The 16,279-nt window shown below is 39.9% G+C and overlaps 1 protein-coding gene across 3 annotated transcripts in view; it reads left to right on the top strand.

Annotated features, from left to right (window-relative positions):
• Positions 1–2,234: 2,234 nt before the first annotated feature.
• The window catches only part of STIL (STIL centriolar assembly protein), a 64,922-nt gene continuing 50,877 nt past the window's right edge, over positions 2,235–16,279 (top strand). For all 3 annotated transcript variants that reach the window (XM_041739204.1, XM_041739203.1, XM_041739202.1), the window contains exons 1-6: positions 2,235–2,537; positions 4,851–4,937; positions 8,437–8,544; positions 11,128–11,240; positions 11,537–11,724; positions 13,096–13,343. In XM_041739204.1, coding sequence (XP_041595138.1) covers positions 4,894–4,937; positions 8,437–8,544; positions 11,128–11,240; positions 11,537–11,724; positions 13,096–13,343 — 701 coding nt within the window. In that variant the 5' untranslated portion in view covers positions 2,235–2,537; positions 4,851–4,893. The remainder of the gene's footprint in view (positions 2,538–4,850; positions 4,938–8,436; positions 8,545–11,127; positions 11,241–11,536; positions 11,725–13,095; positions 13,344–16,279) is intronic.

The following is a 16,279-nucleotide window of genomic DNA, read 5'->3' as shown; positions in this document are numbered from 1 at the left end:
CTCTCTCATCCCCACCTCCCCACCCCCATGCATGCACATGCTCTTTCTCTTTATCTCAAAAAAGTATATATAGGGACACCTGGGTGACTCAGTGGTTGAGCATTTGCCTTCGGCTCAGGGCATGATCCCAGGGTCCTGGGATTGAGTTCCACGTTGGGCTCCCTGTAAGGAGCCTGTTTCTCCCTCTGCCTATGTCTCTGCCTCTCTCTGTGTCTCTCATGAATGAATAAATAAAATCTTAATATATATCTCCAGTATCCAACCACCTCTCACCACTTCCATTGCTACAGGTCTGGTTCAAGCTACTATGAATGTCTCTCCTAGGTCATTGCAGTAGTTTTCTAACTGGTCTCCTTGCTTCTCCTTCCCCCTACAGTTTATTCTCAAAGTAGCAACCATAGTAGTCCTTCTAAAACCTAAAATCAGATCATGTAAGTCCCCTATTTAAAATATTCCAGTGGTTGCAGCACCTGGCTGGCTCAATAGGTAGAGCATGTGACTATTAATCTCAGGGTTTTGAGTTCAAGTCCCACATTGGGTGTGGAGCCTACTTTAAAACGAATACATAGAATGAAATAGAGTACAATATTCTAGTGGCTTCATATATAATTCAAAAGTGCAGCCAAATCCTTATCATGGCCTCTGAAGCTTTAAGGTCTACCAGCACCTCCTCTTTCATCTCCCTTTTTTTTTTTTCCCCGAGATTTTACTTATTTATTCATGAGACACACACACACAGAGGCAGAGAGATAGGCAGAGGGAGAATCAGGCTCCCTGTGGGGAACCTGATGCGGCACTTGATCCTCGGACCTCAGGACCACCTGAGCCAAAGGCATACACTCAACCAGTGAGCCACCCAGGCATCCTTCCTCCTTTAACACTTAAAAAAAAATTTATTTATTTATTTATTCATGAGAGACAGAGAGAGAGAGGCGGAGACATAGGCAGAGGGAGGAGCAGACTCCTCACAGGGAGCCTGATGTGGGACTCCATCCCAAGACTGGGATCATGCCCTGAGCCAAAGTCAGATGCTCAACCACTGAGCCACCTAGGCACCTTTAACTCTTAGTATTCTTCCCCTCATTCATTCTGCTAAGGACATACTGCTCCCACATAAAGCTCCCACTCCAGGGCCTTTGCACTCAATGTAACTCATGACAGCCATTGAGGTGTGTCACTTAGCTCTTTCTCCTGAAAGAACATTCCAATCAGCTGCAATTGTACACTTGGCTAATAGCCTCTTGCTGTGGCCTTCAGGATGTGCCTTACCTTGGTGCTTGCTTTTTCTGAGAAGCCCCCCAGGAAATGATTGAGCACAGCAAGGATTCTAGCCATTTCTGCCTAATGTGGGACTCCTCTAATTGGCAATCTTTGCTCCACAGCTCCCTATGGGGTTGGCCAACACTTTGTCAAAAATGCATTACTGTCTGGGGCTCTTCCTACTCTCACATCCCAGCTGGGGAATTCATCATTTCTCTTAAAACGTGTGCCCTAGATTCCAGGAATTTTTTTCAGGAAAGCAGAGAAGGACATTCTATACAACATATATCTCTTGGTTAGTGTATTTATTTATTTATTTTTATTTTTAAAGATTTTATTTATCCATGAGAGACACGGGGCGGGGGGGGGGGGGAGGGGGAGAGAGAGAGAGAGAGGCAGAGACCCAGGCAGAGGGAGGAGCAGGCTCCATGCACCGGGACCCCGACATGGGACTCAATCCCATGACCCCGGGATCACGACCTGGGCGTGAAGGCAGGCGCTAAACCGCCGAGCCACCCAGGCTGCCTAGGACTCTTTTTAGTTAAAGAAACTAGAAGAAACGTAATTTCCCTCTCTTCTCCATTTAAATAAAAGGTTTGGTCCACTTTTAACCGGCCGGCGACAATGTAGACAGCACGCACTTCCGGCTGCCCTGCCACCCCGCAGCTACCGCACTGGGCTTTTCACTGCGCGTGCGCAAGGTCCGCCCACCCCCGGAACTTAACCGTTGCCCGCAGTGAAGTGTTTAAATCCTCCCGATCCTGATTCTGGGGAGCCGGCGGCGCACTGGGTTCTCCTAGGAGGCTTGGGATTGGACGAGCGCGGATGGGTGCGGAGTGCTGATTGGCTGGTGTCGCAGCACGTCGCGGCGGCCGTGCGTGTGGCCTCTGGCCCCGCCCCCGCCCCTGACGGGTGGGACTTCTGACCAATCAGTAGGCGCGGCGCGGGCTTCGGTTTCGCGAGCCGCTGTTTGCCGCCTCGGTTCCCGCGACCCCAACGTCCCGGAGGCGGGGCGGCGGGGACGGAGGCGCTGCTTGGAGCCGACCTCTGTTCCGGCCCAACAAACAGGCCCCGCGGGGCGGAGCTGGCGGCGACTGGGGCTTTGTGTCCCGAGTGCTCCCGGAGGGTGGCGGCGGCGGAGCTCGGAGGACGGCGGGCGGCCTGCGGGCGCTGCGGCGGGTTCCGCCCTCCCGGAGCCTGCGGCCGGTACCGTGAAGGGGAGCTAGTGGAAAACTAAGTCAGGAGGACTTGGAATTCCTGGAACCGCTTGTCCTCAGGTGAGTGAGAGGCTTGCAGTCCATAGCGTGCCACGTAAAAAAGGTGTTTTTACTGCGAAGGTTTGTTGGCTGGAGCCCTGCGTCCTCCCGTCGGGCCCGGCGGCTGCGGGGTGGAGGCGGTGGGTGAACGTGGGACGTCGGTGGGCTCCGGGGAGTAACGTGCAAACAGCGCGGTGTGAGCGCGGGCGGTGAAGGGCGACGGGGCTTTGCGAGGGCATTCCAGCTTCAGGGGTGGCCTGTGCAGAGGCTCCAGGTGCTCGGGGGGTGGGATGAGTGGATAGAGGAGGAGGTTGGCGCGGCAAGATGGGGCCAGGCTGCCGGGGCGCTCTGCTCTGCAGGCAAAGGAGCCGGGGTGCCCGGGGCTCAGCGGTGGAGCGCCTGCCTTCCTCCCGGGGCGTGACCCCGGGGTCCCGGGAGCCAGTCCGCGTCGGGCTGCCTGCAGGGAGCCTGCTTCTCCCTCTGCCTGGGTCTCTGCCTCTCTCTCTCTCTTTCTCTCTCTCATGAGTCAATAAATAAAATCTTAAAAAATATATATATAAAGAAGAGCCATCCGGTTTTTAAGCAGGGGGAATAATTTGGTCCGAGATGCACAGATACTCCCCTGGGAGCAGTCTGGGGACTTTTCAGTAAATCTAGTGAGATTTGATGAAGTCAGAAACTAAAGTAAAGGAGATAAGCCGAATTTATATAGGAAAACAGAGAGGGAGGAAGGAGAGGTAAGGATAACCTGGAGTTTCAGTTTGATGAACCATGATGCCGTCACCTGAGGAGAGAATGTCTTGCTAGGTATAGTGGCATATGGCTTTGGTTCGGCGGCTTTAATGGCTTGCGTGATGCTGTCAGAATAAACTCGTGTATTGTTTTAAAATGAGAAATAGATCAACATTACCTTTTTACCCTAATACATAAAGGAAAAAGAGACAGATGTGGAGTTTTAAGGCTCTTCCATTTAATGAAGAAAAATGTCATTTTATATACTTCCTAGAATTAAAGTCATCCATCTGAATACTGTTATCAGTGACACCCAAGTGATGCAGACGGTTTTCAAGTTTAAAGCCTTCAGTCCGGGATCCCTGGGTGCGCAGCGGTTTGGCTCCTGCCTTTGGCCCAGGGCGCAATCCTGGAGGCCCTGGATCAAGCCCCAGGTCGGGCTCCGGGTTCATGGAGCCTGCTTCTCCCTCAGCCTGTGTCTCTGCCTCTCTCTCTCTCTCTCTCTCTCTCTCTGTGACAATCATGAATAAATTAAAAAAAATAAAATAAAGCCTCAGTCCATAGGCAATGCATGAAGTCCAAGAGGGACGTTGTAGCCTTACAAGAGCACTTTATTTATTTTTTTAAGATTTTAATTTATTTATTCATGAGAGACACACACACACACAGAGAGAAGCAGAGGACATAGGCAGAGGGAGAAGCAGGCTCCATGCAGGGAGCCCCATGCGGGACTCAATCCCAGGACCTCATATTTACAACCTGAGCTGGCTCAACCTCTGAGCCACCCAGGTGGCTCTTTAAATAAGATTTTGTTCTAGTCCATAATTTCAGCCTCTGGCTTTATCTGAAAAGTCTCTTCTGCATCTGCATCAGTAACTCTTTCCTCCCTTTTCTTGCTTCAGACAATTCCTTCTTGCTAGAATTAAAGTAGAATGTACACAGCTTAAAGAACTCCTAATAAAAGGCCTAATAAAAGAGTATAGGAAATACTGAACCATAAAGAAAGGACTATGCACTCTGTATTTTGCTTTGATAATATTTAGTTGGAGATATCTAGTGGATAGTACAGCTAGAAATACAGGTTTGTAACTGAGGAGAGAGGTGGAAACTGAGAGTTGGCTATGTATAAATGGGTGTGGAGGCAATGGGAGTGGATGAAAAGTACCCAGAGAGGGCATGTGCAGCCAAAAAAAACTCCACTGATTTTGCAGGAAACAAATCAGTTTGTGGGGATGCAGTATTTGTCTTCCATCTCCACAAGACTTAAAGTTTGTTAACCTCATACAGATTCGATAAATATCTAGTTCAAGTTGTTCCTGTGTACTATTTTGTGGTTTTCTGAATATTATGAGGCTTTTGTTCAAAATTTCATATGTTAAATACCACCTGCTGCCTAAAATAAATATTAACATTAATTTACAGGCAGAATGACTATGAAGTATGAAAATCAGAATACACAAGTGTTTTATTTTACTATAGATGAAGACACTTCATAAAAGTAACCTAATTTTGCCTGTACTATTAATATGTAGTTAAATCATGTTTCTTATTTTTTGTTTTTATCGCTCATTAATAACATTCTCTTTACTTTTTTTTTTTTAGGATACTAAGCATTTGAAATTGAATACAAAATTCACCAACTATCATGGAGCCTACATATTCTCTTGCAGGGCCCCATATAAATACCAGGTATAGAAATATATTTACAAAATGTTTTTTTCACTACTTTTCCTAACTTGGGAAGATAGGTTGAAATAGAAAAAGAAAACTTCTCTAAGCCTCAGTTTCCTTATCTGTAAATGGGGCATAGTAATGTCTGTATAACAAGATTATTGTGAAGGATTAAATAAGATTACTAAAGTAAAGGATCTGGCACATAGTAGGCACTTGGTAAATATTAGTTTCATTCCCACTTTCCCTTTTTTTGGTTTCACAGAGCATTATTGATGGGAAATAGAACCTGACCCCTTGAGGCTAAAAAAATCACATACATATTTATTTATATCCTAAACAAGTAAGAAAATGGTTGGGTTCCTTCCCTTGTCTAAACCCTAATCCTTGAATGGAAAAATTTCACACTGGATATACTAAGTTTCTTTAAATGTCCCTAAGCCTTTTCCCATTTGTGTGGAAGAGGAAGGAGGAGCTTACCACCTGTCTCCTAATTTTCTCAGTCTGTCAGTGCTCTGGGGACAAGACAGATTGGCTTATGTTATTTGGCTATTTAGATGATTTATTGTTCTTTTTTTTCCCTCTGGGGAGGGACAGTTAATGCTGTTGTGTGAATTTTTTTTCTTCTAAACTATAATTATATCCACGAGTTACCTTTATTCTCTGTACTTTTTTTTTTTGTGCCAGATGTTTTTGATGAAGACAATGGGAAACCTGACCGAAAGAGACTATCATATTCCTTTTGCTTAATTTTGGCCCTTCTGTTTTATACTCCTGCCACCTCTTATTCTTTGAAAATTTGTCAACTTCTGTTCTTTGAAAAAACTTGTGTTTGCAACAACTCAGTACAGTCTCTTTTTAGTTTTATTTTTAGGGTCAAATTATTATTTTTTGGGGGGCGTCAAATTAATTACACATTCTAGGTAAGAATATACTTATATATAATAAATTGATTATTCCTGATACATTCAACTTTAGTTTTTACTTATTTAATGATCTCTCTTTTTTGGGGGGGGTGTGTTTTTTTTTTCTTTCATTTTCAATAATCTCTGGGCCAGAGAGCAACAGTTCTGAATTATTTAGGAGTTGCAGACCCCTTTGAATATCTGATTGCATGAATCTCCTTCCCTAAGACAAAACAGTTATACATGCATGTAAAAGTTTCTATCACATTTCAAGATGTTTGTGTTTCCCCTGCCTCTAAAGTCTACTGTATACCTTAGGTTAAGAAAAGGACTAATAGCATTTAAAGAAATCTTGTTATGTGCCATGCATTATTCTTATTTAATCCTCATAACAAACTATAAGGTGTAAGTACTATTATTATCCCCCATTCTTTTTTTTTTTTTAAACGAGGAAACTATAGTGTAGAGAGATTAACCAACCCAAAGTTACATAGTTGGTAAGTGGTATAGCCAGGATTTAAACCTTATGTGATTTCTACTTCAAACCCTTTACATCTATTGACTCATTTAATATTCATTATAACTACAGGAGATACAGGTATTATCCTGTTTAGCAGATGAAGAAACTGAGGCACAGAGACATTAAATAACGTGAGCGAGGTCACATAGCTAGCAAATCTTGAAATGAGTTGTCAGATCTAAACAATTGACTTCCAGACATTTTGTTTTACCCACTACATCATACGGCCTGTCACCAATTGATAAATACGTGATAAATACATTAGATACAGAAATGTAGATAAACTGAGTTTGTTCCTTACTTGCTTTGTGACCTTGAACAGATTTCTCAATCTCAGACCATGTCCTCATTTCAAAAAAGGGAGATTAAAAATCCTTCTTATAGATATTATGAGCTCAAATTAGACACACAGCTAGGAGTAATGATGGAATCAGAATTTGAACCCAGGTTCTAAAGCACTATACCATTTAGCTTCTAGAAATATAATCTTTGAAATCAGACACTTAGATTCAGATCCCAGCTTTGCTGCTTAATTGTATGAAGTTAGGAAAGTTATAGTTTGTTATCTATAAAATGGATGATTAAAGTGTTTCTGGAACAGTTTTAGTGAGAAATATTGTGTATGTAAAATGCCTACTGAGATGCCTGGTACATATTGGGTGATCAGTAAACTGGGGCTAGTCCTGTAGTTGAGAATCTTCACTAGGTGATACGTGAATGTAAGATCTAGAACAAGGTATTCTTAATATATGATATGATGAATATTCTTTCAGTTCACCTATTTAATAGTCTATGACCATGCAAATACACTGGTGTAGGTAGCTCACTGCCAGAGCTTTCTTGCTTTAATTACCTGGGAACTTAGGCTGATATCTTCCCCTCAGTCCTTTCTCTCCATTGTTTTTTTCTTACTGTGGTTTTTCTCATGTTACTCACTTATGTAAAATGAAAAACTTTGTGATGGTGCTTTGTATGATTTAAGATTGAAACTTGCTTTATACTGTCTCTAGGATCTTCGCTAAGGAATTGTTTATGTTGCTGTCCTTTTGATGCTTCAGTAATAATTCAACTGAAGTAGTAGGCCCCAAGATACCAATGTTGGAAACACTGAAAAATAGACTGTATTAAGTTTTTGTGCTTTCCATAATTTTATTAGATATTGTCTAGAAATTCAGAAGAACAGAATTTTAGTTTTAAATTTAAATGTAAATTCATGGTTTATAGTTATTTCTGTTATTTAATGATTTTATAGGATTGATACTCCTATTTCTTTTTTATTTATTTAGTTTTCTTTCTTTAAAAAAAATTTTTTTTTTTTTTTTAGATTTTTAAGTAGGCTCCATGCCCAACATGGGGCTTGAACCCATTACCTTGAGATCAAGAGTCACATGCTCTACCAATTGGGCCATCCAGGCATCCTTCCCGCTTCATTTAAAAAATGTGTGTATATAAATTTATGTATGCATAGGGAAAAAAGGACAAGAAAAAGCTATACCTACATTTTGAGTGCTTCTTTTCTTTTTCTTTTTTTTTTAAGTTATTTTTATATATATTTTTAAGATTTTATTTATCTATGAGAGACATAGAGAGACAGAGACACAGGCAGAGGGAGAAGCAGTCTCCCTGCAGGGAGCCCGATGCGGGACTCCATCGCAGGGCTCTAGGATCAGGACCTGAGCCAGAGGCAGATGCTCAACTACTAAGCCACCCAGGCATCCCTGAGTACTTATTTTCTTGATAGTAAAGTTATAAGGATTTTTCTTTTCTTTTTTTTTTTTTTTTCTTCTTAAAAATATTTTTAGGGACACTTGGCTGGCTCGGCAGTTGAGCGTCCGCCTTTGGCTCAGGGCATGAGCTCGGGATCTGGGATTGAGTCCCCCATTGGGCTCCCCTCTGGGAGCCTGATTCTCCCTCTGCCTGTGTCTCTCATGAATAAATAAATAAAATCTTAAAAAAAAAAAATATATATATATATAAAGCTCTTAAAATTAACATAAGTAGTTTGAAAAGCCTCATCATTTAATGTTAAACCATTTCTTATAAAATTTCTGCTAAATTTGCTTGTCTCTGTGATTTAAAACATTTTTTAAAGGTTTCCTTCAAGCAAGATGATACCTTTCTATTTTCCTCCATCAAAATGTGCACTTTGGAACCCAATGCCAGTTGGAGATTTCATCTACTTACATCTCAATTACTACAGGTATAAGATGTTTCTCTTTTCAAATCAAACTGGTAGAAACAGGAGTCAAAACGATATGTAAGGCAAAGTTGATTACTATGACTAATTCCTTTTTTTTTTTTTTAATCTTTTCCATTCAGAATCTGCCTTCAAACAAACTATCCCTTTTGCTGATTCTTAAATCTATTGTGTTTTTTGGTTTTTAAAGATTGTATTTATTTGGGATCCCTGGGTGGCTCAGCGGTTTAGTTCCTGCCTTTGGCCCAGGGCGCGATCCTGGAGTCCCGGGATCGAGTCCCACATTGGGCTCCCAGGATGGAGCCTGCTTTTCCCTCCTCCTGTGTCTCTGCCTCTCTCTCTCTCTCTCTCTCTCTTTATTCTCTCTCTTATTCTCTCTCCTTTTTCTGTCTCTTTATTCCTGAGAGACACACAGAGAGAGAGAGGCAGAGACATAGGCAGAGGGAGAAGGAGACTTCCTGTGGGGAGCATGATGTAGAACTGGATCCCAGGAACCCAGAATCATGACCTGAGCCAAAGGCAGAGACACTCAACCACTGAGCCCACCCCAGGTGCCCCTATTACTTGTGCTTTTGAGAAGTAATCTTAATTTCACAGTTAAAGTGTTCTGCAAATCTAAAGTTATGAGTATTATGGGAATTCAAGAGACAAAATACGATAAAAACCGAAAGGGTTTTCATCATGCTTTAGCATGCTCTCTTTGTAGAACACTGAGAAGATTGAACTGATTTTGAGTGGATAGATCATGTTAGAAGGAATATAACATAGGTTGTGGGTAGGATCTTGAAGGAAAGACATTACAACTTGGGTTTGAAGAGATAGAAAATAGAGACTTGCTGCGATTTTGTATATAAGGGAGCTTTTGAAAGCAGAATTCTAAGAAGGATGGGTCATGGTGGGGAGAGCCTGGAGTTAGCCTAACTGTGAGATGGTTTTCTGTAATCTAAGCAAGATAGGTTTATGTCCTACTGGTTTGTTTAAGGTGCTATAACTGGAGTCAGACTGCCTGGAGGGTCAAATCCTGATTCTACCACTTCTTATTTATGCAACCTCAGTAAAGTGGGCAAGGATCAGTTTCTTTATTTAGAAAAAGGGAATAGTGATACCTGTTTCATAGCATTCTTGTAAGGATTAAATGAGACAGACTCTGTAAAGCAGCAATTGGCACAGTGCCTAAAACAGGAAGTATTCAATAAATGGTAGCTATTATAAGGGTTTGTAGAGCAATGTAGCAGTATTGAGATCAAAAGGAAAGAATGAGGGACACCTGGGTGGCTCAGTGGTTGAGCATCTGCCTTTGGCTCAGGGCACGGTCCCAGAGTTCTGGGATCAAATCCCACATTGGGCTCCCTGTATAGAGCCTGCTACTCCTCCCTCTGCCTATGTTTCTGCCTCTCTTTGTATTATCTCTCATGAATAAACAAAATCTTAAAAAAAAAAAAAAAGGAAAGAATGAAACAAGATATTTTGAATAGCTTATAGCATTTGATGATGGATTCCGTTGAACTAAAGGAGAGCTACAAGTTAAAAAGTACTGAAATTCTAAACCAGTTGGCAGAGAAGGATAGTGTCACTAATAAAAAAATAGTCTTGTAAGGGTGTCTGTGTGGCTTACTTGGTTAAGTGTCTCCCTTTGGCTCAGGTCCTGATCTCAGGGTCCTTATATCGAGTCCTGTGTCAGGCTCTCTGCTCAGCACGCAGTCTGCTTCTCTCTCTCTCCACTCATGTTTTTTCTCGCTCTCAAATTCATAAAATCTTTAAAAAAAAAAAAAAGTCTTGTGGAAGTTCAATTAAATATTTCTTAGACTTGTTCATTTTTTTCTCAATGTCTGACCTTTTTTATATTTTCTATTGTATCTTTTTGTGCTACAATGTAATTTTTTTCAACTCTGGTAATTTTCTCTTTATGTGTACTTAGTTGCTGTGTAACCTATTTGTTTAGGTTTCTTTAAATGTGGAAGTATTCCATATATATGAAACATTGTTTATAATATATGTGCAGTGTTTATAGGATAATAAAAATTTACATACCTATTCCTAGTTCATTATATTGAGCTTTTAATTGATTATATTTTTATTTCTGCAAGTTCTTTGTGGTTCTTTTTCAAATATGCCTCATCTTTTTTGATGGTATATACTTCCTTACTTATATTTTAGAGTCCCTTTTATATATCTTTACACATTTTAATCATATTTTTATATATTGTACGTTCAATAATACTATAGTATCTGAAGACCATAAACCATATGTAAACAAACAGATTTAGTATTTCAATCAGACTTTGTTTATAAAGACAGGAGACTGGCCTTACAGTTTCTTGATCCTTGCTCTGGTTCATAAAATTAAGCAAATGCTCAGATAACAACTGTATCTTCAGTGTCTACTTACTGCAATTCTGGTTTCCAGGCAGCTCTCCCTAGCCACTCTTACCTCTGCCCATCTTTGACCCTAGGATTTGTCAGCAGTGATTTTTCTGTACATGTTAAAGATGTGTGTTATATTTTAGGCAGCATTTCATGGCAGGAGGGTTTTTTAGGATGTCAGATCCACCACATTCATATAAGACTTTTTTTTTTTTTTCCCAGAAATCCAAAGCTTGTGGTAACTGAAAAGACCATCCGACTTGCTTGTCGTCATGCTAAGCAGAATAAAAAAAGCCTGCCATGCTTTTTACTTGGTTCTCTCATAGTAGATGAAGGTAATATACTTAAAAAAATTTTTTTTGTAACTATAATAGAATTTATGTATCGAATTCAGCCAATTATTGTGATGTTCTTTGTGCTATTTTTCTTTGCAATATGCCAAGGTTATAAAGGTAAGTAAAACTTGATAATACCCACCAGAGACTTTACAGTCTGGTCAGGTGGAAGAATATGTATGCAAACCATTTTTTAAAATAAGAGCTTAGCGTACTATTAGTATTAACAAAATGCTTTGCTATAATTGTAGGCTTGCTTATCATGCTATATAATAACTGCTATTTTTGTTCTCCAGATGAAGAAAGTATGACATTGACAGTAGATCGTTTTGATCCTGGTAGAGAAGTACCTGAAAGCTTAGAAAGAACCCCTACTGCTTCTCTTCCTGGGGACTTTGTGATTCCATGCAAAATTCATACTCAGGGACTTTGTTCAAAAGAAATCATAGCTCATGATGCAGATGACTTCAGTTCAGCTTTTAAGGTGAGATTTTTTTGACTATTCTTAATTGAACACAAGTATCAAATTATGTGTACTATGTTATATTTCAATAAACCCATATTTTACAAGTATTCCTAGTAATTTCTGATTGAATGATTGTTGCTAAAATACAATTAAATATGGTTTCTGAAGGCAGAAATTCTAGGGAGGTAGTATGAGTAGCATTCCAGAAAGGGAGGCAGTATACCAAGATAATAAAGTAGAAGATGTGCTCAGGGTGATGTTAAGGGTGTAGTTTTTTGCTGCATTTGTGGGCAATCAGAATGGATTATTAGTTTGGTCAGATTGTAGAGACCCCTGTCTGCCAGTCTAAGGAATTTGAACTTTGTCATATGGGCTATGTAGAGTTATTGAAAGTTTTTGAAAAGAGGAAATACTATTAAATCAAAGATAGTTAATCTGATAGGGCAGCCTGATTAAAGTCAGAGAGAGTAGGTAGGCCATGTCAGTAGTCAGGTGTAGAGAGAAGGTGTATTAGCCTGAAGGACAATGTCTAGGAAGGACACAGTGGGCATGAGCAACTATGCAAGAAGAACTGAGTTGATGATTTGGGGTAATAAGAAAATAATTAGGGGTACCTGGGTAGTTCAGTTGGTTGAGTGTCTGCCTTTGGCTCAGGTTGTGATCCCAGGGTCCTGGGATCAAGCCCTAAGTCATCTCCCTGCTCAATGGGGGGGGAGGGGGGGTCTACTTCCTCTCCCTTTGTCACCCACCGCTCATGCTTGCTCTCTCTTTTAAATGAACAAAATCTTTAAAAAACAATAATAATAGTAATAAAGAAGAATGGACTTTAGATTTTCTGAGTTGAGTCAGAGGTAGTTTACATCCCTTTTTTTCATGTCTTAAATGTTAATTGGAAGTGATATTCTCTCATAAGAATTTGAAATGCTGGAGCACCTGGGTGGCTCAGTGGTTGGGTGTTTGCCTTTGGTTCAGGTCCTGATCCTTGGGTCTTGGGATCAACTCCTGCATCAGGCTTCCCACAGGGTGCCTGCTTCTCCCTCTGCCTATGTCTTTGCCTCTCTCTATGTCTCTCATAAAAAAAATAAGTAAAATCCTAAAAAAAAAAAAAAAAAAAAAAAAAAGAATTTGAAATGCTGCTGGGGCATTTAAGTTGGCAATGTGTGATAGAGCTTGGTTCAGTAAATCTTGCCTTGCTTTGACATAAGTATTCATGTAACTTTTTGGTCACATGGAAGAAATGAGAGAATTGAAATATTGCAAATCAGAAATTATTTAATTTTGTCAGTTGAAGGTATACATATGTATATATGTACCAGTATGAGATCAAACATTTAGAAATATGGACAAATTTCAAAGTTTTAAAATAATTGTATAATATTGATTCCTCAGACTCTGCAGCACCATGTATGTAGCAAAGATTCCTTGGATTGTGGTAAGCTGCTTTCCCTAAGAGTTCACATCACTTCCAGGGAAAGTTTGGACATTGTGGATTTGGATTTGCACTGGGCAGCAGTAACTCTGGCAAATACCTTTAGGTGCACACCTGTGAGGCCCATCCCCATTATTCCAACAGCTCTGGCAAGAAATTTGAGCAGTAATTTGAATATTTCTCAAGTTCAAGGTACCTATAAATATGGGTAAGTAAGAGATAAAGTAATTTTAAATATTGGTTATATCAGTATATTTTCATGGTACCCACATCATATGAAATGTTTGTGCATTCAGTTGACAAGTCAGAGATCTATGGTGGCTAGATAAATAACCAAGGAAGGGAAAAAAATGAAGTTGTTATATTTTGCTTAATATAGTTCAGAGTTGTGCCTATTACTCCAAGAAAAATTAATATTAAAATTTATATTAGTAATTGGTTGTATTTTGCAATTTGAAAGTAGAAGAAATTAACCTGTTACTTTGTTCTTTGTTTTTTTGCCTAGGTTTGGGTTGTCGTCTTTTTGTCTTGCTTTTTTTTTTAAACTATAATCTGACTATAAGCCTAACGGGCTGAAAAATTTGTTACTTGCAGTTTTAATTGTGAATAATGAGCATTGCAGACAGAGAAAGGAGATAACTAAATAAAAATTTGTAGAATCTTGCTTACCAAATTATCAACCACTTGAGGGTGGAGTTTCCCCACATAGTTGGAACAGCATCCTCTCCAGCTTTCTATCACCACTCTTAGTTTCTTAGGAAATATAAGCCAAATTGCATGCTTTCTGACCCTCAGCAGGACTACTTCCCTGAATCCTCATCCACTTTCTTTATCTATTGTCTACGAACCTAGGTTAGACAATGTAAGCACCCTCTGCTTTAAAGTCTAAGCAATTCACTTCTGGCTTCCTTTCCCTGACTCCACCCTAGTTCCTGTTAGGTCTCTGGAGCTGAAAATGTTTGCCAAGATACACTCAGCTCCAGGTCCAATTCTCTAAAAATGCCTCTTCAAAGAGGAAAAGAAAAAGAGAGAGTTTACTTTTTACAGGGTCCCGGGAATGGCAAGAAAAGTCCTATTTTTGAGTCCCACGTGCCGACCAGAGCACCCTTCTGGTTGGAGTGGTACAAAGGTCAAAGGGTATGTTCCATTATTGTGATATAGCCAAAGGTGATAGAAATCGAGTGTTTGAATTAACTGAAACATTTAATTCTCTTGGGGGTAATAAAGTGCTTCTCAGTTGGGACATGGGAATTTTTGTTAAAATTAACCAAAAAATTAATTTGTTTTTCTTACACCTATGCCCATCCACTAGTGAAGCGTGAATTTGTCTTTCTTTGACCCCTTGGTATGGTGGTAACCCAGGATGTTCAGAATTCTATCTAATCGCCTATTTTCTTTGCCCCTTCTTACCTAGAATTATTTAATTTGTGACATTTGTCCTTTTCCTTGACTACATTCATTTATTTAGTATTTTTTTTAAGATTTAGTATTTTTTTTTAAGATTTTTTACTTTTTATCTGAGGTAGAGAGTGAGCAAGAGACAGCACAAGTTGGGGGAGAGGCAGAGAGAGGGAGAAGGAGGTTCCCTGCGGAGCAGAGAGCCCGGTATGGGGCTCCATCCCAGGGCCCCAGGATCATGACCTGAGCTAAAGGTAGACGCTTAACCAAATGAGCCACCCAGGTGCAGTAAAAAATATCAGGATATTTTTTACCTGATATTTTTTAGGATCCGTTATGGAATAGGTATTGTGTTAGACACTGGAATTAAGTAGCTTAGAAACCTATTTATTGTCCATTAAGTATATTAATATGTAAACATGCAGATAAACATAATGGGGGTTCATATTCAGTGCAGGGAAAGCAGGAAGGTGTGTCCCAATTGCCTGGGAAAATCATAGAAAGTTCTTTTAAAGAATGAGGTTTTATTAGATGGTCAAGGCAAAAGAGCTTTCAAAGCAGGCGTAAAAAAATAACTCTTTTTTTTTTTTTTTTTTTTTTTTTTTAAATAATCTCCACACCCAATGTGGGACTTGAATTCATAACCCTGAGATCAGGAGTGGCATGCTTTTCTGACTGAGCCAACCAGATGCCCCAAGTGTCATTATTTCCCTAAGATATTATTTTAAGTAATCTCTACACCCAGCGTGGTCTTGAACCCACAACCGTGAGCTCAAGAGTCGCATGCTCTATTAGTTGAGCCAGCCAGGCAACCCTAAGTGTCATTGATCCATAAATCTCCCTGCCAACTCAGGCTTACTCATCTTGTCACATGGCCTGATAAATACATTATTTTTGTGTTTTAGGGGTATTATAGCAATAAAATATATCCTCAGTGGTACTATCAAGACTTTATGTTACTAATAGTATCCTTTTTATTTTTGTGTTTTAAAGCCATAATGATGAAATTAACTTTTTGTTTTTTTTTTTCCCAAAGAGAGAGAGTGAAAGTACTGGGACTGGGGGATGGTATTGTGAAGGGCAGAGGGAGAGGGAGAGAAAGAATCTTAAGCATGCCCCATGCCTAGTGCTGATAAGGAGCTCAACCTCACAACCCTGAGATTATAACTTGGGCTGACATCAAGAGTCTGACACTTAACTGACTGAGCCACTCACACACCACAACTCTGTCTGAGCCACTCACACACCCCAACTCTTGATGATCCTATGGTCATTCATATTCTTAAAATTTACTATCAGTAATGGGGGTACCCGGCTGGCTTAGTCAATGGTGCATATGACTCTTTACCTCAGGGTCTTGAGTCAAGCCCCATACTAGGTATAGAGATTACTTTAAAAAATAAAATAAACTTAAAAAAAAAAAGCCACTGTCAATAATAAATATAATAACAAAGTTTAAATGTGGTATAATTTCCTTTTAGGAAAAAGTGAATTTTGGGGTCATAATGGTTACAACATTCTTTGATAGTGGTTGGAGAAATATAGTGCATGGAAAGTTGAATATACCTCACATAATTCAGTTTTGTTAGTGAAAAGTCACATCTGTTGCAGTCTTGTCAGATCATCTGGATGCTTGAACACTTTTAGTAACAGGAAATTCACTTCTCCCTGGAAATCTATTTGAATCTGAAATAGCCTTGATTTTAATATTCCTGATTAAAATAAGTGGGTACTTTTAGAGCAAAC

This window comes from Vulpes lagopus, chromosome 23 (genome assembly GCF_018345385.1).
Source record: "Vulpes lagopus strain Blue_001 chromosome 23, ASM1834538v1, whole genome shotgun sequence".
NCBI classification, from domain to species: domain Eukaryota; kingdom Metazoa; phylum Chordata; class Mammalia; order Carnivora; family Canidae; genus Vulpes; species Vulpes lagopus.
Note: the sequence above shows the minus strand (reverse complement) of the source record. Positions and strands in the feature narration are given on the sequence as shown.